The sequence below is a fragment of the Ailuropoda melanoleuca genome, chromosome 15 (assembly GCF_002007445.2).
Source record: "Ailuropoda melanoleuca isolate Jingjing chromosome 15, ASM200744v2, whole genome shotgun sequence".
NCBI classification, from domain to species: domain Eukaryota; kingdom Metazoa; phylum Chordata; class Mammalia; order Carnivora; family Ursidae; genus Ailuropoda; species Ailuropoda melanoleuca.
Genome location: NC_048232.1, coordinates 54390769 through 54414642, shown reverse-complemented (window position 1 = coordinate 54414642; position 23874 = coordinate 54390769). Strand labels below are relative to the sequence as shown.

Sequence of the window (23874 nt, the reverse complement as noted above, 5' to 3'; positions counted from 1 at the left end):
TGCTTGTGTGACACTCAGAATGAATGCCTCCCTAAATTGTATACCCTAGACATATCATCAGTTGCCTCACTCTAGTCCGGCCTGGTCCCTAGTTCCACAGGACAATACTAAATTGGATGAACCAGATGACAGACAACAAGGAGGGAGAGACAACTGGGGAAGGGCCAATCCTATGGTGCACCTAAGCAGTTTTACTGCCTGTGGATGGATCTAGGGTGGGGAAGAGTGAGGTGGAAAGTTCCATGCCTCCTTGGTGTCAGAGAGGCGAATGAGAGCAGCTGCATGGAAGCTCTTTATAAGACTGCCAGCCTACCGTTTAGCTCTGCCTATATGGTCCACGTGGATATGTTCAAGGTAACCAGAATGCCAGGGTAAATCTGTTCCCCTGTATTAAAAAAACAGAAGTTTGCAGTCAAACAATAAGTTTTGTAATACCACTTCCTAATAGCTATATGACATTGGGTAAGTTATGTAAACTTCTTTTAACTTAAGAAAAGAAATAGGTACTCTGTAAGACTGTAATAATGTTAATGTTTATAAGGCATCTACCTGGTACATAGTAAGTGTTCAAGTAGTAGATATTTTATTAGATCTAAATGAACTATTAGATCTAAATGAAGCTATTAAATCTAAATGAACATGGTACATAATATAGTTAAATTCTATAACCTCGTTTTAAAAAAACAGTTTGTTTTGAATGTTTTAGTCAAACATTATTATAATAGTCAGCTAACAAACTTTCTAGGAAATCAGTGTTTTTACTTTTTGATGTGTTTTGTTGTTATCTATATAAAAAGATATCTAAATAACAGGATAGATGGATTTGTTATGGATTTCTGTTATATTTTGCAGATAAAATATTCAAAAACCATCCAAAAAAATTGACTCACTTTTAGTTATGTTCAATGTTCCTCAAAAGACTTATTTATTTTACCTATTAATTTTAAACATAAATGCATTCATGCACATTTATGATCATTATTCACACCTGAAAAGTTTATTTTTGCATCAAGTGATGGATAAGCTATGTTTAATTTGGGCATCTGTCCAAGTAGGACAGTTTTTTTCAACTTATACTCAAAATAGCATATAAGCACTCAAAAAATCATTTTTCATTTAATTGAATAATCAGAATAAGAATGTACATCTGTACTCTGTTTAGAGCCATGAGTTCATAGTTTGCTTTAATTCAACGTGTTAAAGATCATGAGTATCAATGCCTTTTGCATTTGTCTTCTAAATTCTACTTTTGCTTTATTTTTCTCAAGATGATAACTGTCATGAAGGACTTAAGATTTTAGGAATCTGAGAATTGACTGAATTTATGTAAGATAACAAGAAATCTTCATATCTATGGTAGTTAAGAAATCTTCATGATATAACTTTAAAAACTATGACAATGCATTAAGTAAATGGCTAAAGTGCTTTTAATCTTAATTTCTATGTTATCTCTCTGATAATGACATCAGAAATATTTCTCTTTAATGTACTTTATATGTCTTTATATTTAGAAATGCATGTATTAACTCAAAATGTACTTAACATAATTTTCTTTCATTTTAAATGTACTTGGAAATCACGTTTCATATAAATAGAACTTTATTTTTTGTCATGGTCATAACAGGTTTTTTCTTCAAACAGTGCAATGACTATGCTTTATTTTCTGTTGATATAGTATTTTAGCCACTTTACTACCTAATGTTATTAGTTCATTCCATGAAATTCTAAAACAGGTTTAAAAATTATACTTTATCTTTGGATTAAAAAATGCTTGTCAGTTTATAAATACGTTTCATGCTTTAGTTTTATTATATAAGGTTATAAGATTACTTAGATGATTTAAGGAATGTTAAAGAACATGTTAGATCAAATAATTTAGGTGATTTGATTGTTTATGGTGTGCATGGTGCTAAAATAAAGAATTTCAACAAGATGGAAAGGGAGAGCCTTTTACAAATAGACTTAACAACAATACAGTCATATTAATTATGATCTTTCCATTTTGAGAGCCAGAAACTTATCTTAAAGTTGAAGGTGGGGAGAACATCTAGTTTCAGATGTTGCCTGAATGACAGAATCAAGGACGTGGACCCTACCATTATATCTTACCAAATCCTTATTACCTTAATTTTCCATAAGACTTCTGTCTCATTTAGAGTGAGGGAGAAGAAGTTGTTCCTCAAAGGGATGCTGAATAGGGAAAAACATTATGTACAATGTGTTTGTTCCAGTGAAGACAACAGTTATCTTGGCAAGTATTGCTTGTGGTTGCCTTATCATTTATGGCCCTTGATAAAATATGCATACAGAAATTCATAACTTATTGAGTTCTTGCTCAAAGTCAGCTTCTTCCGATGAAAACTTTCATCACATCATTCCTTCCTTCTCCCCTGTCCTGCTTTTAGTGTTCCCTTCACATGCTCTCCCTTCACATGCTCATTTCAGCCCCGTGTTTTTTGTTAAGATACCCTGTGTTTGAGATACCAGGGAAATAATGATGTGATTAAATCCCAAATGAATTTGTAGCGTAAGTCTTCTTAATGATATAAAGGTATTGGCTGTTTCTCTGATCATAAGCATTTAATTTTCTCTTCCTTCAATCTTGACTCAGTTAACTTCCATCTTTGATTTCTTACTGCATCTGTGTTTCCCAGGTTCTTCATCCCTATCCTTTCAAAAAGATGCAAACAGATAAGTGACTGGAGTCACAAGAAGAAACTTTTTGCCGAGAAGTATAACTTTTCGGTGTAGCCCCAGACTCCTCCTGCAGCCATTGAGCAGGCAGTTTTGGCTAAGCTGTACGTGCACCTGTAAATTGGGCATATGCTGTCCAGTTTGTCACAGCATCACCCATTTCTCCGTTTATGATACCTTTGACAATTATTATTACTCAGGCAAGATCTTCTGTAGTTACTGATTCAGGATTAGAAATCAAACCTTGTAAAAGAATAGCTGATCTATCCATATCTATTCATATTTTTGTCTTTTAAGTACAGTAATAGAGTGGACTACAGATAATTAAAATTTTTATAGGGTAAGCATTTTCCATGGGATTTATATTATTGCAAATAATATATTAAATTACAGTTTTATTAAAATTTCTTCTTTCTGTTATGTCCTCACTTTGACTCTAAGCTTAGAGAACAAAACTGCTTTCCTACCTAGAGCGATTTTTTTTTGCATATTTCAAGAATAATTAGTCTGTTTACATTTTTTTTTTACAGATGCCACAGAATTAGAGAAAATATCTAGATTTTTAGGTACAGGCTATTTGTATAGTGTTACAGTGTGCAAGATTGTCTGAAAATAAAACAAAGAAAACAAATGTAGCTGTGTGCCCTAACTTTGTAGCTAAAGAAAATATGACACTATGGGACTGGGGAATTCTCCATGCTGTTAAGTGGCATTTTACAATCAAAACCTCTCCCCTTTTCAGGATATCGAATCCCTAACAGGAGGGCTGACTGGTTCTAAGGGGGCTGATCCGCCGGTAAGTTAGATTCTTCATTAAATATAACTATTGACAGATTGAATTATGTACACACCAGATCATCAGAGAGTTAGTTACTTGTATGCAATTTGTATAGATATCTTTTTGAAATATATAACTGTTGTAGTAATTAATACAAAAGTGTGAACTTGATTTGAGGTATTGTTTGGTGTCTTAAAAAGTTTTAATGTCTCGTAAAATTCATCTCCATGTATTGACCCTAAAAACAAGAATAAAATTTTCATTAGAATATGTAAATACTTTATGTCCCATGGACTACAACAAAAGTTATGGAACTTGAGGGTTTACCATTCTAGATAGGAATGTATGATTTGGGTTGCAATATATTTTCTAGTTACTAAGAAAAATTTCATTAGCCCATTTTGTCGACAGTATTGATTCGGACATTGCTGTTTCTTTTCTACTTTATCCAGGGAGCTTCTGGAAAATTAGAGAAAGTGTTCTAAAATTTTAAAGGATTATCGTTTTTAAGCAGTAGAAAGAGATTGATAGTCTAGTATTGGAACATCTTCGTTCTTTGTGATACCTGCTTTCAGAAAATATTGATTAAGATAACATGTGATGTCATTTGGAAGTACAAACTCGAGTTCATGGTGTATATCTAAAGTAATATGATTCAGTCTATTTCCACAGAGGGTCAATGCACACATTTTAATCACTGTTTGCTTTTCGCTTAACACTGTGAGGTTTAATGCTGAACATATGGAACCCAATGTTATCAATTTTAGCTATACTTCACTGAGGTATCTAGGTGAAGTTCATAATCACATTAAAACACCAGTGAGATGTTAAAAAGATAACTTTCAATGGCATCTCTCTCTCTCCTGTCTCCCTCCTGTATCTCATGATGTTGTCTAATTATCAAATTGCTCCCAAAGTAGGCTAAACAACATATTTTAGTCCTTTCCCTTCCTTTTATTTTCATTGTCTGAATTTATGTGGGAAAAAAAATGTATTGTCTTCAGATAGCTGCTTATATTTAGTCCCTGAACCTATTACATTTCAGCATAAGGCAAGATGAAATCTAAGTCAACCAGCCAGTGTATTGTGACAGGATTTACGGCCAGCCCCATATTTAAATAGTGTAGGTGACTGTTTATGTGTTGTAATTTTACTCTCCTGCCTGGCATGGTATTGGTACCTAGCATTCAACTTTTATTAGAAGAGTAAATCCATTTCCTTCAAAATCCCAACCTTACCTGTCCACTGATTCCTAAAAGAATTCTATAGTTAAAGATCAATTGGTTTTAAAAGGATTTGTCCCTGGTTCAAATAAAAAATTAAATACCTCTCTTCTGCAAGGGGTGATAAAAATCTTATTCATTATTTATATGTTAAAATAAGTTAATCATATCCTTTCAAGAAAACATTTTCCAAATATGGAAAATTGAGTGGGTATAAAATCTAGTTGTTGAAAGAAGCTTTTTTTTTTAATAATAATTTTTTATTATATTATGTTAGTCACCATACAGTACATCCTTAGTTTTTGATGTAGTGTTCCATGATTCATTATTTGCGTTAAACACCCAGTGCTCCATGCAGTATGTGCCCTCCTTAATACCTATCACTGGCCTATCCCAATCCCCCACCCCCCTCCCCTCTGAAGCCCTCAGTTTGTTTCCCAGAGTCCATAGTCTCTCATGGTTCATTCCCCCTTCTGTTTACCCCCCCTTCATTTTTCCCTTCCTTCTGAAAGAAGATTCTTGAAAGGAAAAAAGATCACAGAAAGGAAAGATGGTGTATAGAAGGCAAGCTTGATCAGCCTCATTCCCAGTTAAAAGTGAAGTGTGTGTGTGTGTGTGTGTGTGTGTGTGTGTGTAATTTATAATATTGTGAAGTAGAGATTCTCTCTTGGCCATGCCCTACCATGATGTTGGATATTTTATACTGCTGCTTACATTTTCTAAAATTCAGACTGTGCTTATTTTTAACTTTTTTGTGAAGTGGGAAACATGCAAATTTCAGAGTACATGAGCTTAGGCAATCTAATTAGGGGTTTAACAGTACATATAAATTTAGTACTCCCCATTGTTAAAGAGCGATCTAGAACATATTACGTGAGAAACTATATAATAAAATCATTTTTTACACCCATATAAGCTTACAGAAAGCATTCTAAGTATAGGTGAAATGGTAACAGGATCTAGTATTACTTCAGATATTTAAGAGTAAGATGTTGAATGAAGCTATTGTTGTTGCCCCCAAATTAGAAAACTGAAAGTAGATTACATTAATTATAACCTAAATCCATTTGAAGTTGTTTATAATTTTTCCTTTCTTTAAAAAAATATCTTTATGGTAGATCATCTAAATATTATTGTCCGTTTCTACAGTTAGGTCTTTTGTATAAGTGTTTATAATATATTACTAAAACCGTTCTATGATGAAATTTTTATTGGTAAGAAATTCAAGGTCCTATATTTTCCCCCTCATTATACAGAATATATAAAGTGCTCAAGGAATGGCATATCTCACAGTGCCACCACAATGATGCATAGCTGTGAAATAATTTCTTTACTGGTAAAACAGAAATTTCCAGAGTGTAAATGGTATATTTAAAAAATGCATTTTTTTTCCTGTGGGTACATGTATATTATTTCTGAAGCATGAGAAAAAAAGTGAAGTTTATATTACTTTAAAAAGTATACATGTACAAAAAGTTGTGTACGTTTGCAAATGCCATTATAGATAAATTTGTATACCTGGTAAGAATAAATTTGAGGCACTCCAAGAATACATTATGTACATTAATGTAAATACAAGTTTGCATTAGTATTTTTAACGATAAATATCTAGTTTTTTTGAAAACTCAGGTAGTCTCATTTTCAGTACTAATAACAGGAGAATTATTTGTTCATGATTTTCAGGGGCAATTTCAAGTTTTATGATGGTTTTCTTCCTCTGAAAGGATTACAAGAAGGAGTTTTTTCTTAATTCAGAAATTGAAAGTTAATTGATTCAGTAGGTAGAATTTACAGATTTTTCTAAATCATAGTCATCTTAGAAAAAAAACTCTTCTGTCATTTAGAAAAATATTATCAGTTTAATATTGCCTTAGAACTGCCTTTGAAAAATTGTATCAAAGTCTACATTTAGCATGTTTTTCATTCAGAAAAATTGTATCACAAGATAAGCTCCAATGTATAATCATAGCATATATTTACCTATAAAAATACAGTGAAAGAAAATAATTAAATCTAAAGGGCAAAAATATCTTTAAGTTAAATTAGTGCTTTTTTATATACCACTTGCCGTGGTGTTTTAAGTTTTTTTCCTTGAGTTTTTATTTAAATTCCAGTTAGTTAGCATACAGTGTTATATTAGTTTCAGGTGTAAAATATGATTCCACACTTCCATACAACACCCGATGCTTACAGCAAGTACACTCCTTAACCCCCATCACCTATTTAATCCATCCCCCCACCCGCCTCCCCTCTGGTAATCATCCGTTTATTCTCTGTAGTTAGAATCTGTTTCTTGGTTTGCCTCTCTTTCTTTTTCCTTTTGCTCATTTGTTTTGTTTCTTAAATTCAACATATGAATGAAATCATATGGTATTTGTCTTTCTCTGACTGACTTATTTTGCTTAGCATAATACTTTTTAGTTCCATCCACAACATTACAAATGGCAAGATTTCATTGTTTATGGCTGAGTAATATTTGTGTGTGTGTGTGTGTGTGTCTGTTTGTGTATGTGTGTGTGTATCCCACATCTTTATCCTTTCCTCAGTAGATGGGCACTTGGGCTGTTTCCATAATTTGGCTATTGTAGATAATGCTGCAATAAACATCAGGAAGTATATAGCAATACAAACCTACCTTGAGAAGCAAGAAATATCTCAAATAAACAATTTAACATTACATCTAAAGAAGCTAGACAAGGAACAACAAGTGAAGCCTAAAGCTAGGAGAAGGAAGGAAATAATAAAGATTAAAGCAGAAATAAATGATATAGAAACTAAAAAAAATAGAACAGATCAATGAAACTAGGAAGGGGTTCTTCGAAAATATTAATGAAATTGATAAACCTCTAGCCAGACTTACTAAAAAGAAGAAGGAACCAAGTAAAATAACAAACGAGAGAGGAGAAATAACAACCAATACCACAGAAATACAAACAGTCATAAGAAAGTATTATAAAAAACTAAATGTCAACAAACTGGACAACCCAGAAGGAATGGATAAATCCTAGAAACCTATAAACTACCAAAACTGAAACATAATAGAAAACTTGAACAGACCAATAACCAGCAATGAAATTGAATCAGTAATCAGAAATCTATCAATAAACAAAAGTCTAGGGCCACATGGCTTCACAGACAAATTCTACCAAACATTTAAAGAAGAGTTGATACCTATGTTCAAACTATTCCAAAAAACAGAAATAGAAGGAAAACTTCAAACCTTATTCTGTGAGGCCAACATTATACCCTGATACCAAAACCAGATAAAACTCCAATAAAAAAGAGAACAGGCCAAGGGGCGCCTGGGTGGCACAGTGGTTAAGCGTCTGCCTTCAGCTCAGGGCGTGATCCCAGCGTTATGGGATCGAGCCCCACATCAGGCTCCTCTGCTATGAGCCTACTTCCTCCTCTCCCACTCCCCCTGCTTGTGTTCCCTCTCTCGCTGGCTGTCTCTCTCTCTCTGTGAAATAAATAAATAAAATCTTTAAAAAAAAAAAAAAAGAGAACAGGCCCAAACCCCTATGAACATGGATAAAAAAAATTCTCAATAAAATACTAGCAAACCAAATCCAAGGATACATTAAAAAAAATCATTCACCACAATCAAGTGAGATTTATTCCTGGGTTGCAAGGCTGGTTCAGTATTTGCAAACCAATCAATGTGATATACCACTTTAATAAAAGAAAGAGAACCATATGACCATTTCAACAGATGCAGATAAAGCATCTGTCAGAGTACAACATCCATTCATGCTGTTTTAAATTTAAAATAATAATATTAAAATGTAAAAAAACTGGTGAACCTTAAGGTATCAGGGGTGTCCCAGGTGATCAGTTTTCAGCCAACATTTAGGAAGGCCAGGGTAAGGTCTAAACAATATAGCTTCAGATACCCAAGAGGATTTTGAATACTGAAGACTGGGGCACAGGGTGTAAACACTCCTAGTCAGATATACTAGCTGCACTTGGTATCTGGAGAGATGTGGGTTTGTAGGTCCATGTGGAACCAGTACTGTGATCACTGTTGAGTCTTGAGCCCATGGGCCAGAGACACAGAGGTGCTGGCCAACCCCAGTTAGGAGCCAGGATTTGTCCCAGCCTGTGGTCTAGTTCTAAATCTACAGCTGGAATTTAGTAGCTCAGCTTGGCCACAGAACATAAGTTTAATGACAATAGACCCATGCAGACTAAAAATACACAGTAAGGAAGGTTTTTCTTTGTAATTTGGTCTAAGAAATGTCTGAGCATTAATTTGCTATTTACTTTCTTATCATTTCTGATTCTTTTTAAGAGTCAGCATGGATAAAATTTAACAAAGAGTAATGTGGGACAAACCTAGACCACATGAAACACATTTCTGAACATATCTCAATTGTAACATACACATTGGTTCAATGTGGAAGTGTCATGATATTTCAGAGTGTTATTATCAGTGTTTGAATGAAGTCTACCTCATTTGCCTCATCCAGAACTTACAGCAACAATGCCACTGGCACTAGGCAGCTCCTTCCCTGTTTTTCTCTTTGTTACCTTGGAGTTATAAGAGCTATAAATTTGCTTCTTATAGAACTTAGTGCTTTCAATTGTTCTGTTTCCTTTATCCAAATGCTAATGGTTCTCTATTTCTAAAGTGTGGTGAATAAGTGAATATTCATCTAATCCACATCCTTGGGTTTATTATGTACACTGTCCTGAACATTCTCTAACTCTATTAATTTTTTTCTCCATTGAGGAACCAGAATTGTACATTCCATATTTTTGTACTTTCTGTTCTCATTTTAATGTCTTCCTGATGATTCTTAGCAACTTGGGTAAACACTCTGTAGAATTTGAGACAAATTTATTTTCCTGAGGGTGATGTTTAGACCAGGTTATATATTTTTCAAATTGTAAATGATCTTAAAATTTAAAAGTCTTCAAAACCAATTTTAATTTGATTATTCAAAAAATGCCAGTGTTCTACCTATTTGCTATAAAAAGATAAGTGAATAAAAAATGCAAATCTGAATTATGATCTAATATAATTTCTTTCAACCTAGACTTTATATTGCTGTTTTACATACTTTCATTTTTCTGTTTGTTTATTTAAAATTCAGTGTATATTTGAGTGTACACTATGTGCTAGATATTTTTTTAGGTTTTGGAAATGCAGTGATACAAAATACAGTTTCTCATTTCAGAATCTTGCAGTATAGTGGAGTAGACAGACAGGTTGGTAAAAATAATTACAATATAAAGTAAAAACAGTGTGAGATGAAAATAAGAAAGAGAATCCATGTAATCCAATTGTTGGGAATGAAGGGAGCTAGAGAATCAAAGAAGGTGAGTAGAAAAAAATGCTGTCTAACTTGATAATTATAGGATAAGTTGAAGTTTACCAACTGAGGAAAGTGGGGCATGGCATTTTAAGGAGAGGAAACAGTGTGTGCATAGGTCAAAAAATGAGAAAATAACTTACTGTGGCTCGAGTATGAAATGAGCTTTAGTGTGGGAGGTGGTGGTAAAGACAGAAGGCTAGGTTAGGCCAGGGCAAGAACATGAGAAATTTCATGGAAGAAATTGTTTTCTACACTAAGAATGAGAAGCCATTAAAGTCTTCATTTTTATTTATTTATTTATTTATTTATTTATTTATTTATTTATTTATTTAAATTAAAGGTTTTATTTATCTGACAGAGACACAGCGAGAGAGGGAACACAAGCAGGAGGAGTGGGAGAGGGAGAAGCAGGTTTCCCGGTGAGCAGGGAGCCTGATGTGGGGCTTGATCCTAGGACCCTGGGATCATGACCTAAGCTGAGGGCAGATGCTTAATGACTGAGCCACCCAGGAGCCCTGCCATTAAAGTCTTTAAACAGGAGATCTTTTAATCAGCTCTCTCCTTGAGAAGGCTTTTCTTTTTCTTTTGACTCTACTTGGGAAGTGATTTAGATAATAGTCTAAAGCAAGGAGACACGTGAAAGGCTCTTGCAGTCATCCAAAATAAAGATAATAAAAATGGTAATTGTAACCAGTGTGTGTGTGTATGTCTACCCCACTGAATTATAAAACTAATCGAGGGCAATATTTCAGGAGAACATCAACATTTTGAGTAACACACTGAACGATTATGATCAATCTATAGAGTGACAGTGAGAATGAAGAAGAATGGACTGATTGATGAGATAATAAGGACATAGTGAATACTCAAGAATTAGGGATTGCTTTAGAGGGAAGAGAATGAGACTTACTGAGAAGTCAAGGCTGACTTTCGAATTTTCTGGTTTGGCAACTGAGTGGATGAAAGTTCCATACATAGAGACAAGAATTTCATGAGGTAGAGCACTTTTGGAGTGGGGATGATGAGTTCAGTTTTGGACACATTAAATTGACCCGACTGAGTTGGGAATATATGAGTGATTTTGGAATCAGTGAAGTGAGATCTCATTTATAGCCCTTGATTTGGACATGTAGAATAGTTAGTAATTGAAGTTATTGGAGTTGATGATGTCATCTCCAAAAATTGTATTCCAAGTGAGAAGATAAGAGAGCTCCTAATAAATTTCAGAGGAAGAGAAACATCTAAGTAAAGATCAGAGGAGAGGGAAAGATCACAGGGAGAGTATGCCTCAAAGGAGGCAAGGAAGGAATATCAGGAAGGTGTGGAATCAAAAGTGCTAAGGTCAAGAGAAGATGGTAAAAAGGGTTATTAGCAGTTTCATGATGTTGAGTGTTCAAGAAGAACAGAGTGCCCATTTATTTAGCAAAAGGGAGATTGGGGTGATCTAGGTGAGAGTAATTTTAATGGAGTTAATTTAGTGAGAATCAAACTTCTGGTGACCTGAAAGATGAAATGGTAGAAAAGAATTGGATTCCGTGGCTATAGAAAACAGTTTCAAAGAGCTTGATTATTAAAGAAGTGGGAGGGAATAATAGCCAATATAGGATATGAGGTTGAGTGTGTTGAAACATATGGAAAGGACATAAAAAGGGAGAAGAATTTACAGAGGAAAGAGAAATCAATTGATAGAGCACAAGATGAGGCAAAAAAGGATGGACTCCAGAGCATGTTATAGAGAAAGGGCAACGTGTCTTCAAATGTGAAATGAGTGAGAAAGGATTCTTTTTAGAAATGGAGGTCTTAAGAAATTAAAAGTGTCCATTTAATGGTTTTTGTTTTCCCCACAAAGTGTAAAGGAGCTAATTAGCTGATAGTAGCAGGAAAGATGATGGAACGAGGTATCTCAGGAATATAGAGAAGATTTATCTAGCCATTATGGATTATGGGCGAACTATGTAAACCACAGATGGAATACTGGTAAATGTTAGGTGTTAGTGTTAGTGGTTAATGATTGTAGGCAGTGAATTTGTAGTGGTTATGTGACTTAAAGGTGTGTTTACTTTTACCTCCAGCAGTGTTCTGTAGCTCAAGTATAGGAGGAAGAATGCCTACAACCATTTTAATTTCAGGTTGTTCTTCGAGACCATTGCTATGGAAGGCCAATGCCGCAAGATAATTGAGAATATTAGCAAAAACCCCAGAGTCTAAGCTGAATAAGAATTGCAGTGAAGATAGGAAGGGATTGATAAGACAGAGGATTCAGAGTTCTCAATAAACTTGAAAAACAGGTGCAGTGGGTGTAGGAAAAAGGATAGAAGATATGGTGAGAGAAGTAAGATGCTTGATTTAAGCATTTCAGGACCAAAACATTTCTAGGTGCTAATAAGATCCAGATTGTGGTCGTGGAAATGGGTGAATTATGGAGGGAATGAAGCTCACTGGAACTGATGACACCAAGAAACTGAGAGACCAGTGTGGCATGGATCATTTCTGTAGGTTCGGCAGTCTTTCCTGCTACATTCGTTCCCTTGATAATCCCAACCTGTTTTACAGTTTAAATGCCATCTAGACTCTAATAACTGAATAATTTACATCTGTAGGCTGGATCACTTCCCTGAACTTTAGACTTGTGTATCCAGCATACCCACTTATACATTCAAAAAAGGAATTTAAAGCATAACAAGTTAAAAACTGAGCTTCTGATCTTCACTGTCACTTTACACATTTCTTGCAATTTTCCCCAGATCAGTTCATGGCTGCTATTTCAAAAAATCAAGACCCAGAGTCATTTTATAGGTTCTACCTTCATAATTTATCTAGAATTCAACCAGTTCTCGCTAACCCTACAAAACTACCAGCCTGGTGAAAGCCACCATCCTTTCTCACATGCACATGCTCAGTGAAACAAGCGGGATAAGTTTCTTAAAGTCAGATCATTTCACATCTAGGCTTACATCATTGTTTCTTCCCATGAGAATAAAATTCCCAAAGCCAATGGAGTAGTTTCTAAGACCCTTCATGACTTCTCTCATTACAGTATCTCTAGGAACTCCTCTACCTTTTCATTTTTCCATATCTTATTCCATTTTGGTCGTACTAACAATTGGCTACCCTTTACCCACGCAAGCACTTGCTATTATTCCTTCTGCTTGCTATGTTCCCTCCTGATATATCCCCGTGGCTTAATCCCTCATTTTCTTTAGGTTTCTGTTAAAGAACTGTGTTAGCAGAGAGGTCATCCATTGAACACCCAATATTCTTTTCTTGGCCCTATGTGTTTATTATTTGTGTTCTTCTACTAGAATATAAACTCTGTATGATAAGGGTCTTTGCCTCTTTTGTTCATTATTATAGCTAAAGATCTAGAAATAAAAACCTGTAAATGAGTTCCTCAGTATATATTTGCGGAGTGAACGAATGAGAACAAATATGTTTTAAGGACATTTTTTATATGATTACATTTGTGTGCTTAAAATGATAATACAATACTGAATGGAGAAAGAGATTAAAAATGTTAACAATAATTCTGTAATGAGATTACATGGGTAATCTATGGTAATGGTAGTAAGAATTAAAATAGCAGAAAATAAAAACCTTACAAAAGCAGCATTAATAGAACCTTATGGTGGGGAAAGAAATAGGACTTATGGATAAATTCAAATATTGGCCACTGGGAAAAATAACAGCAATATAAAACCAGAAGGTTATATTTTGGATACTGTATATCTCATTTATTTACCTTGCTTAATATCACTATATATAAGCCCCTTGAGAGGAGCATTTTTCTCTCTGGATTACAGCTGCCTTTGCAATGCTTTGAACATAGTGGGCCTTCAGTAAGTATTTAATGAACAAATTAATGAAACAAGAATGATAATGCTAAAGGGTCTTCAGAGGGTAAAACTGTGAACCAGGTATTGGAAACCCGCCCCCAAAACAAAAACAAAAACAAACAAAAAATAAGGTGGAATATAAAAGATAAAAATGAAACTTCCATTGTTGATTCAAGGTATTACTTAAAGCCCCGAACCATAGTTCTGTTGGTGGTAAATATCCCCACGTTCTATGGAGAAGTGCTAGACATACTCACCAAAGACTTATTAATTAATAACTATAGTAATATCAGTCCTGCCACTGTGAATCATCACCTTAAGCCTAAGAGATGACCAGAAAGGCATCACCAGAATTTCTCCTGTAGGGAGCGCTGCAGGTTTTTACCCTTTGAAAGGTGTGCCTCTTCTAAATCAAATGAAGGTGAGCCCAAAGCAATTGACTCAAAGAAGGAGCCAATGGTATCTCCATGTTTGAATATTTATTCAGCAGCTAAGACAACAGGTGGTTCCGTGGAATAGATGTAAAGCAAGGAGAGAAAGAAATTAATGTGTATCTCTTGGAATATGCAGATATGCATAAACAATGAATTAGATATTTGCTTCGTATCCAATAAATTAGGATGGCAGAAGCATGGTTAGAGTTATCCTAAGTCAGGGCAATGGAAAGGGGCCTTAGTAGGAGTGGCTGTTACAACAGTTTGTTATGTCAAAGGCTTTTGAGCTTACCATGGAACAAGTTGATGAGGTAGAAGGATAATGGAACGCTTCATAAAATGGCTACTTTCTACAACAATGGGACCCAATATTAAGAATTAAAAGAATGTGGGGCGCCTGGGTGGCTCAGCGGTTAAGCCTCTGCCTTCGGCTCAGGGCGTGATCCCGGCGTTATGGGATCGAGCCCCACGTCAGGCTCCTCTGCTGAGAGCCTGCTTCTTCCTCTCCCACTCCCCCTGCTGTGTTCCCTCTCTCGATGGCTGTCTCTCTCTGTCAAATAAATAAAATCTTTAAAAAAAAAAAGAATTAAAAGAATGTAAAATGTTCTGCCAGAGACAGAAATTGGGATGTGAAGGGAGGCAAGTAGTTAGTCAGAGAGCAAATAACAAAATGCCTGTATTGATGTGGAGCATGTTATGTCTGCATAGGAGGGTGTTCAAAGAATTCCCTAATGAACCCCAATTTAAAAATCTAATATTTAGCCCTCTGGCACATATAAGTCACCAGTCATATAAGACTTGGCCTATTTTTTCCTGTAATCCCTTTTCATATCCCTGCCCTAATCTAGAAGGAAGACCTATGAAGAAGACGGAAGACAGGTGAGAAAAAATGAATCATTTCCCTCTTCCCAGTACAAGTTGCTCAGTCCTAAGTTGTAATGATCAGGGAAACTTTTGAGTTGAATAAGAAAGTAAAGTTTTGATACAGGGCTGTATTAGAATTTCTTCACCTGAATATGGTCCAAAGTAAAACTTATTCTTATAACTCTGAGTGACCAGAAAGCTATGAATATGCTCAAGTTCAAGCAGTCTGATATGGGGATGTAATATATGACAAAGCATATTTAATGGCAAGGATGGATGAAAAATGAAGTTGGTATTTATTTACATCTGTTACTTGTATGCAGTTACTCATTTAAATTGAATTCAGCTCATTAAATAAAGTCATTTATATTGTGGAAAGAGAATGTCACTTATAGTCATTATTGACTAAGAATGGTAAAGCGGGGGAGAAATAATGAGAGGGTGTGGGTCTCAAAGTAGAGATGGTTTTACTTGAGACTGGAGGAGTAATGGATTGGAAATTCTAATGGCTTTCAAGAAAGGTGCCAACTTTACCTTCTGAAGTGAGCTAAGAAATTATGAACACAGTCATCTTGGTGCTACCCGTGAAGCTATATAAATTCATTTCAGTTAAGATAAAGTGATGGTCGTCTCCTTCAACAAAGTGATAAAATACACAGGAAAGATTGTTTACTGTAAAATAGGGGTTTCAGAAGGTACAGTGAAAAGTTTGAGGGGAAGGTAAGAGTGGAAAGTAGGATAGAGAAGAGCGAACACAGAACACTCTGATAAATGTAGTGAAGAGACTTGGTGACTTAGAAGGGTTAACATTTTGTGTGTCCCACGAAGATGAGAAAGGTTAACTGGTAGGAAAATTTTTATAATAATTCATACCAAGTATACATATAGATGCCGCTCAGAGTATAATTTACAAAACATAAGCAAATTTAAATATATATATGATGATAATATACAAATTACATTTTATGTAAATCTGTATTTGAATTGTTTTGTAATCCATGGAAAATAGCATAAGATATAAAGATTTAGAATGTGGACTCTGGAAAGTGGCGTCAGTTTGACGTTTGGCTCTGCCTCTTCCTACGTATGTATGTCATCGTGACCAAGTTATTTACTTCATTGTGCCTCAGTTTCCTAAACTGTATGATGAGGGTAAAAGTAGAATTTCTTTCAAACAGGGTGGTTATATGTAATGAGTTACTACACACAGAATACTTCAGATGATGCATTGTATTTACAAATCCTCTGTTAGTGTTCACCACTATAATTGTTATATAAATGAAAGTCTTCATTAAATAATGTGGGATCATTGCAAAGAACTGGCTTAGATTGTATTCTATATTTTAACTGGAGACGGAAAAGCGATAGTCTATGTAAGTAAATTTAAATCAGTGTTACCCAATAATATGATGAACCACAAAGGATGATGTTCTCTGTAGGAAGTGGATATATACCAGGGTGGATAGGGAATAGGAAAGAAAGGAATCGACTTCATTGTAATCAATTAATTAATATTTTTAACTTGTCAGAATGGTTAGTTAAAATACTGATGCCATGAATATGTAACCAAAATACTGAAAGATAGTTCATATGCAGGGATTTTCTCATGAGAGTAATGTGATGGTTAGCGTATATGGTACCATAATTCCCATGTTATGTTATTTCTTACTCATTAATGCATTACTGATTAGAACTATTTAAGCATTTACATTTCAACACAAACTACTTAATTAGAGGGAATATTAGAATGTGGTTTCCTACATTCAAAAGTTTATGTTAAGTGTGAAAGTGAGAAAAGAGATGAATTACAGGCTAATATCTGAAAGTTGGATTTAAAATAATACTGAATGTGGAAAACATTTATGAAATCTTTTGGCATATTGTTTCACTAATGATTAATATGATAAGAAACATTTTAGAAATGATTTTTCCAGTATAGGTCATTATTGAGAAGCCCAGAGTAATGGAAAAGCTCCTTGTTGGCAATAGTCTTGTTATTTACTGTTCATTTATAATTGTTAAGAAAAAATGTACTTGAAAAAATTTTGAGGGGAAACCAATATGTGAATAAAAAAACATGATAAGTAAAATCAATTAGGAACTTACATTATTGCAAAGATACATTATTTTTGGTAATAATAATAGCATAAAACATTGAAATATATATTGATATATTGTTTTCTCTTCCTATAAACTTCAGTATGAATTAATTTACTTATATTTGCCCCCAAAATACCTATAATAATTTTGTCCAAAAGGGTAATATAATTTCAATCACATTTCTATTTTGTTCTTTTGTGTCTGCCTTCTTTTCTCTACTATTTATTTTTGTTAAACATAAATGTGTTTATTTGTATATATGTGTATATGTATTTATAGGCAACATATGTAAGCATACACATATATAACATAACATATATATTCATATGTATTTATATATATATTTCTTCCTACAAAAAAACGAACAGATTTTTTTAGTCTCTTGAGTTCTTGACTAAACAAGAGGCTGGTTTCTAATTAGATTGTTCTTATCTAACACAATAAAGTGGAACTATTTTTATTCTTGATCAAAGATGCTTACAATTTAGAATGTTTATCTGAAAAGACAGATGGATGAATACAGCTTTATACATGTAATTGCTCATTAAAATGTGAAAAATATAAAGTAAAAATAAAGGTTTATTTAGAAAGCATATTTGTAATGCTTATGGTGTACTTAGTGCTATTCTAGGCACTTCAGAAAAAAATAACTCAGTGCAATAGATTTTTACTCTAACTAGTTAGCAATTTCATCTTTTAAAAACATGATTAATAATTGTAAAAAGGGATATAGAGATACATAATTTTGTGTTATAGGCGATAATCATGGTAAGTGTGTTTTGTGGTATTTTTTCTTTTTTTGGAAGATTGTTTTGAAAGGTAAATGTTGAGCCAGGTCTTACAGAGCTAATTTTCATTAAAACTTTTGTTCTGGGTGGAAGGACATCAAGGGTCTTTCTTTTTCTGGTATCTAAAAGTAGTTCAATTCTATATATAGGCTTTAGCAACTAATAAAGCTGGCTGCTGCAACTTTTTACAATACATAAGCTTATTTAGTTGCCCACGTTATTTAGAATATGAAATTAAAACTGGTTTTTAGATGTTCATTTCAAAAATATGTATGTATAATTTTTCCTAGGAAGCCCCAAATAACCTCCATGTGCCTCTGTAGCTTAACAGCTAAACACCTGTTCACCCTCAGTGAAGTGAGACTACTGGATGATGCTTTCCTGGCCATTCCAGAAAGTAGTCCTGATTGCCCAAGAGCTGCCCTCTAAGAGGAAGGGTCTGATGGGCAATTCCAGCATGGCCTCAGGTGACAGGACACGCTCAGCTCCAGGGCTGCTGCTTTTGCTTTTCCAAGGATCCCAATAAGGTGATGCTCTGTTTCCTTTGGCAACATGAAAAGGAGCTAGTTTTCTAGGAATTTACCCCCTTTCCACTTGTGGTATTCATTAAAGTTTGGCTGGGTAAGAAACCACAAACTCCTTTGGCTAGGATCCTCCCCTTTTCCCTCTTTGGCCTCCAGAGGATAGGAGGCAACGTTAAGGCTGGTTTTCCTTGTAGCCCTACCCAAGGAACTTGTGTCTCTGTGTGAAGGAACACTTATCTGGAGGGGAAATAACTTGCTCTAGCCACCCTTCTATAACTAGATATTCTTTTTCAAATGTGTATAGTCAGGGAAACATGAACCAGCAAAATGTAAATTCTTGAAATTGGATGCATATTCTTTTTTTCACTTAACATTAATTATAACCATGGCAGGCACTTTAAAAAGGAATCTGATTATATATTCGTAATAAATTAAAGTTGAGATTCTGCAGAATTCTTACTTTCAGTTAAAGTCTATATTGATTCAAGAACACTGTATAATAAGAATATGTCCTAAAGACTTTATGATTTTATTTTCTGAGATTAAATTATTTTTCAAAAAGATATTTGAAGCTGTTGAAGTATATTTAGAAAATTATACGTATTATGGAAAAGTGGGAAGCTAAAATACCAGAAATTGAATATTTGACCAAAAGAGTTCACCAAGGTTTTTCGAAAATTTCCAAACGTGTTCTGGCTACATAACAAATTCTGAGGATATTCTTATATTTTACTCCTAGAAATCATTTATATTTTTATTGGAGTATGGTGAGAAGTTTTGTGGGAAATCCTGGTTATTTTCTCTACTCTTTCTTTCTTTTACCACAGATTAAAACTGATAATCCACATGAATGACTGTTTTATACCTCTGTAGACAGCTTTCTCTTCAAACTTTTTAAAAAAAGTCTTCCTGCTATGCTAATGCTTAGAAGCACTGGATTTCGTTTTATTTACTTCACCATTCTCTAAAAGAGCAATATAATATAATTCATATTACAGCCAATGTCATTATTCTAGCTTTTAAATAAAGGTATTTAAGTAATTGCATTAAATTTAAGTGGGAAAAAATGGTCAATTTGAGATCGATTGCCTGAATGACTTTTTAAAAAATATGGTGGTTTGTAAAAGAAATTTTAAATATAAGAATAAAAAAGGGTTGAAAATAAAATAATAGAAAAGATATACTGTATAATACTAACTAAAGAAAAAAAGTGCCTATGCAGCTATATAATATCAGAAAATAGACTTTAAGAAAAAAATTACTAAGTGTAAAAAGAGAAATACTTCAACATAAAAATTGATATGCTGGGAAGATAGAAAAATTTTTAATTTTTATGCACCTAATAACATACACTTAAAATATAGAAAACAAAAATTAGCAGAAATAAAAAGATTTAAAAAACTTTTGGTAATATTTGAAGTGAACAAGAAGATAAAATTTGTAAAGATAATGATAAGTTGAGCAATAGGAAAAACAAGTATACCTAGTGATATATAGAGAACCCTGTACTTAATTTCTACAAATTAACCAAATATGGGTCATACAGGAAGACTCAACACATTCTAAAGAATTGAATCAGGCTGAATATTTTCTTAAAATAGCAGAATTCAGCTAGAAATTAATAAAAAGATGAAATTTTAAAATTCATAAATAGAAAATACTCAAGTTTTTGAAAAGTAGGACAAATACTTCTACATAATTCACTGTCAGAGAAGAATTTGAAAATTAAAAATTTTTAAATTCAGTGATATTGAATACTACATATTGAAACATACAGGAGGCAATTAAAGCCTCACTGAGAAATTTACATTTATATATATATATTAGAAAAAAATAAAGGCTAAAAATTAATGATGTAAGTATTCATCTTGAAGCTAAGGGAAGAGAAGCAAATAAAACCTAAAGAATAAGAAAAAAAAATTATGAAGCGCAAGTGGCAGAAACTAATAAAGTAGAATAGAAATATTTAAAAGAGTATAAGCAAAGCTAAAGTTGATTTGTTGAAAAAATTATTAACACTGATGACTGTCTGGTGGGTTGGTAAAATAAGTGAGAAAGTGCTAATAAATTAAGTATAGTGAAAGGATTTTTGAACACAATTTGTGGTTATGGATTTTAAATTGTAGATGAAATGAGGAAATTCTAGGCAAATACACCATGGCCAATTTAACACAAGAAATAAGAAATACAAGTAATACTTTTACTACATGAAAGAAATCTTCAAATAAAAATTTCACAAAGAAACCTACAGGAGCAGATGTCTTCATTGATGGATTGTAGAATTCATTAATGAAAGAATTACACCAGCTATTAAAAGCTTTAAAAGACAATTTAAAAAAATACTTCCCAAGTCATTTTATGAGGTGTATTAGTTTTCTCTTGCTATTAACAAATTACCACAACCTTAGAGACTTAAAGCAGCACACTTACTATCTCAGTTTCTGTAGGTCAGGAGTTTGGGAATAGCCTAGCTGGGTCTTTTGGTCAGGGTTTTACTGGCTGTGATCAAGATGTGGGCCAGGCTGCATTTTGATATGGAGTCGGGCTCCCTTTCCAAGTTCACGTAATTGTTGGTATATATGCCTATATATACATATATAAAAATATATACACATGTATATAAATATACTCATGTACATGCATGTGCACACACACACACACCGTGTGTGCATGTATACACATACATGTGCAGTGATTGGAATGAAATCCTATTACCTTTGCCATATTCTGTTTAGTTAGACATTGCCCATGCTCAAATGGAGAGGATTAGAGAAAGGATGAGCATGAGGCCATCCTAGGGTCTGTCTGCCACATGAGGCCAGAGGGAAAAATCTTAAAGCAAAGCCTGAAAAATTAACCTAAAATGTTAGCTAATTACATGAAGCAGTACATAAAGACATGACATCAGAAACTAGTTGGGTTTGTTCCAGAAATGCAAGGTTATTTTAACTTTCACAATTCAATGAATGTAATTCACCATGTTAATGAATAGGGAAAAATCATATAATCATGTACACAGGTGTAGACAAAATATAGATAAAAATTGAGTACTATTTATAATGACATACATATTCCTATATTATATAATGATCATATAATTTAATATCATATAATGGTTTAGTATCATATTAATTATATAATGATTTTATGATAAAATTTCAACATTCTAAGAATAGAAGTGACCTTTCTTATTAATTACTCTGTCATTATTTTATTCAAATATTTATTCAGCAGCTTACATTCAGTAGGAACTCAACTGTTTTCCCTATCCATGTGTACTCATAAAGATCACTCCGTTTAAAATATTGGCAGCTCTAGGGGGACCTGAGTGGCACAGCTGGTTAAGCATCCAACTCTTGATTTCAGCTCAGGACATGATTCCAAGGTCATGATCTAAGGCTCCTGAGATCGAGCCCCATGTTGGGCTCCACAGTCAGTGTGGAGTCAGCTTATCCGTCTCCCTCCCTTTCTGCCCCACCCCCTGCTTGCTCTCTCTCCCTCTCTCTTAGAAATATGAATAAATAAAATTTTTAAAAATAAAATATTGGCAGCTCACCATATGTATTCACTATACAGAGATATGCTTACCAAGTACTTACACATCAGAAGTATGCACAAAGTACTTTACACTTATCAAAATTTATATCTAAATTTATTTCTATTTAATAGTAAATATTTTTCCTCATATCCTTCCTGTTGTATTTCCTTCCTTATTTTTTAACCAAACATAATAGCTCCTCCAGACCTTTCCATATTTAACAGCTGGAGTTGCGTCCAATTTTCAAGATTCATTTAATACATTTACTCCCCTTTAATAGGTAAATCACACACGTATTTTTTGGCTAACACTGCAGTGAATGAAATGAAAATTTTCAAGGATATGTGACTTAGTTTGATTTTTTTCTAAGTGTAAAGAAGATGGATTATTGTCAGTAAACTATGTAAAATATTATACTTCCCAGATAATGAGGAGTATGAAAAATTTTGCAAAAATGAGTATATTTACACATACTTAAAACTGATAAAAAAGTACAAAAATAGCATTGCACTCATTAGGTAAAAAGATAAGCTGCTCCAGAATGAAGATTTGAAAAGTAATATCTTCTTTGTTTTTCTACTCTCTGCAGAACTTTAATGCTATAAACAAATCACCAAAATGCATATATCACTAGCAATAATTAGAGAAGAGTTTATATTAGTATTCTTTTAAAATATTTATAAATATCTGGAACTTGTTACTTGTAATTATGTTTTGTTTATTTTATGTTTGTTAATATTGGAACTTAATCTCTCTCAGCCAAAATAAAAAAGTTCAAATATAAAATAGCCTTTACCTGGTATTGTTTCTAGAGGACATCACTAGTATTAAGCGAAAGAGTACAGTTGAGGGGGACCTGGGTGGCTCAGTCTTTTAAGCATCTGCCTTTGGCTCAGGTCATGATTCCAGTGTCCTGGGATTGAGTCCCACATCGGGCTCCCTGCTCCATGGGGGTGCCTTGTTCCTGTCTGCCTCTGCCTCTCTCTGTCTCTCATAAATAAATAAATAAAAATCTTTAAGAAAAAAAGTACAATTGATATCATACAGTAAGACTCCTTTCCTTCCTTCCCCCTTTAAAGTTCTAGTTATGAAGCAATTTCTTTGGGGCTACGGAATCAGCCCTTTCGATTATATGGCATTCTTGATTTGCTAATCTAAACTAGAGGAGGTTGGATGCCATAAGAACACAGAAGAATGCCATGTTCTTGCCCTTAAGAAATGTAATTCTAAAATCATCAAGGCAATAACTTAAATTCACATATTTTAATGTTATTCAAACAACTTTAAATATTTATTTGGACATGAGGGAATTCCATTTTCAATACATCATAATAAGAAAGATTGCTGCAAATATTTGAAACAAAGTTTCATTTATATTAATGTTGAAGGTGTGACAAGAATTCAGATGTATAGCCGAAGTGTAATGATAAAAAATGCAGGTTTTGCTAAAGTGTATGAAGGTTTTATTTAGATATATACATCAATCAGGGTATCCATAGCCACATAGCTAACCCTTCTTTTATCTTCTGTCAAGGTTGGATTTAATAGGAATGACTGAGAAGCCGACTTTCCTTCCTTTTCCCTTCTTATGATGCTATTGTCTGCGGAAAGCTCATATTTTTGGAAGCAAAAAAAAAAGTGATTTTTTTAATGCTGATCCTATCAGAGGACTCTATAGTACTTAACACTGAAATTAGTAGACTGGAAAGTCCAATTTTTAAAAAATTTTTATTTAAATTCAATTTAGTTAACAATTATTAGTTTCAAGGGTAGAATTTAG

General features: G+C 33.6%; 1 protein-coding gene across 15 annotated transcripts in view; it reads left to right on the top strand.

The window, feature by feature from the left end:
• The window catches only part of PPFIA2 (PTPRF interacting protein alpha 2), a 479196-nt gene that overhangs the window by 75710 nt on the left and 379612 nt on the right, over window positions 1-23874 (top strand). For all 15 annotated transcript variants that reach the window (XM_034643759.1, XM_034643753.1, XM_034643752.1 and 12 more), the window contains one exon: window positions 3437-3490. In XM_034643759.1, coding sequence (XP_034499650.1) covers window positions 3437-3490 — 54 coding nt within the window. The remainder of the gene's footprint in view (window positions 1-3436; window positions 3491-23874) is intronic.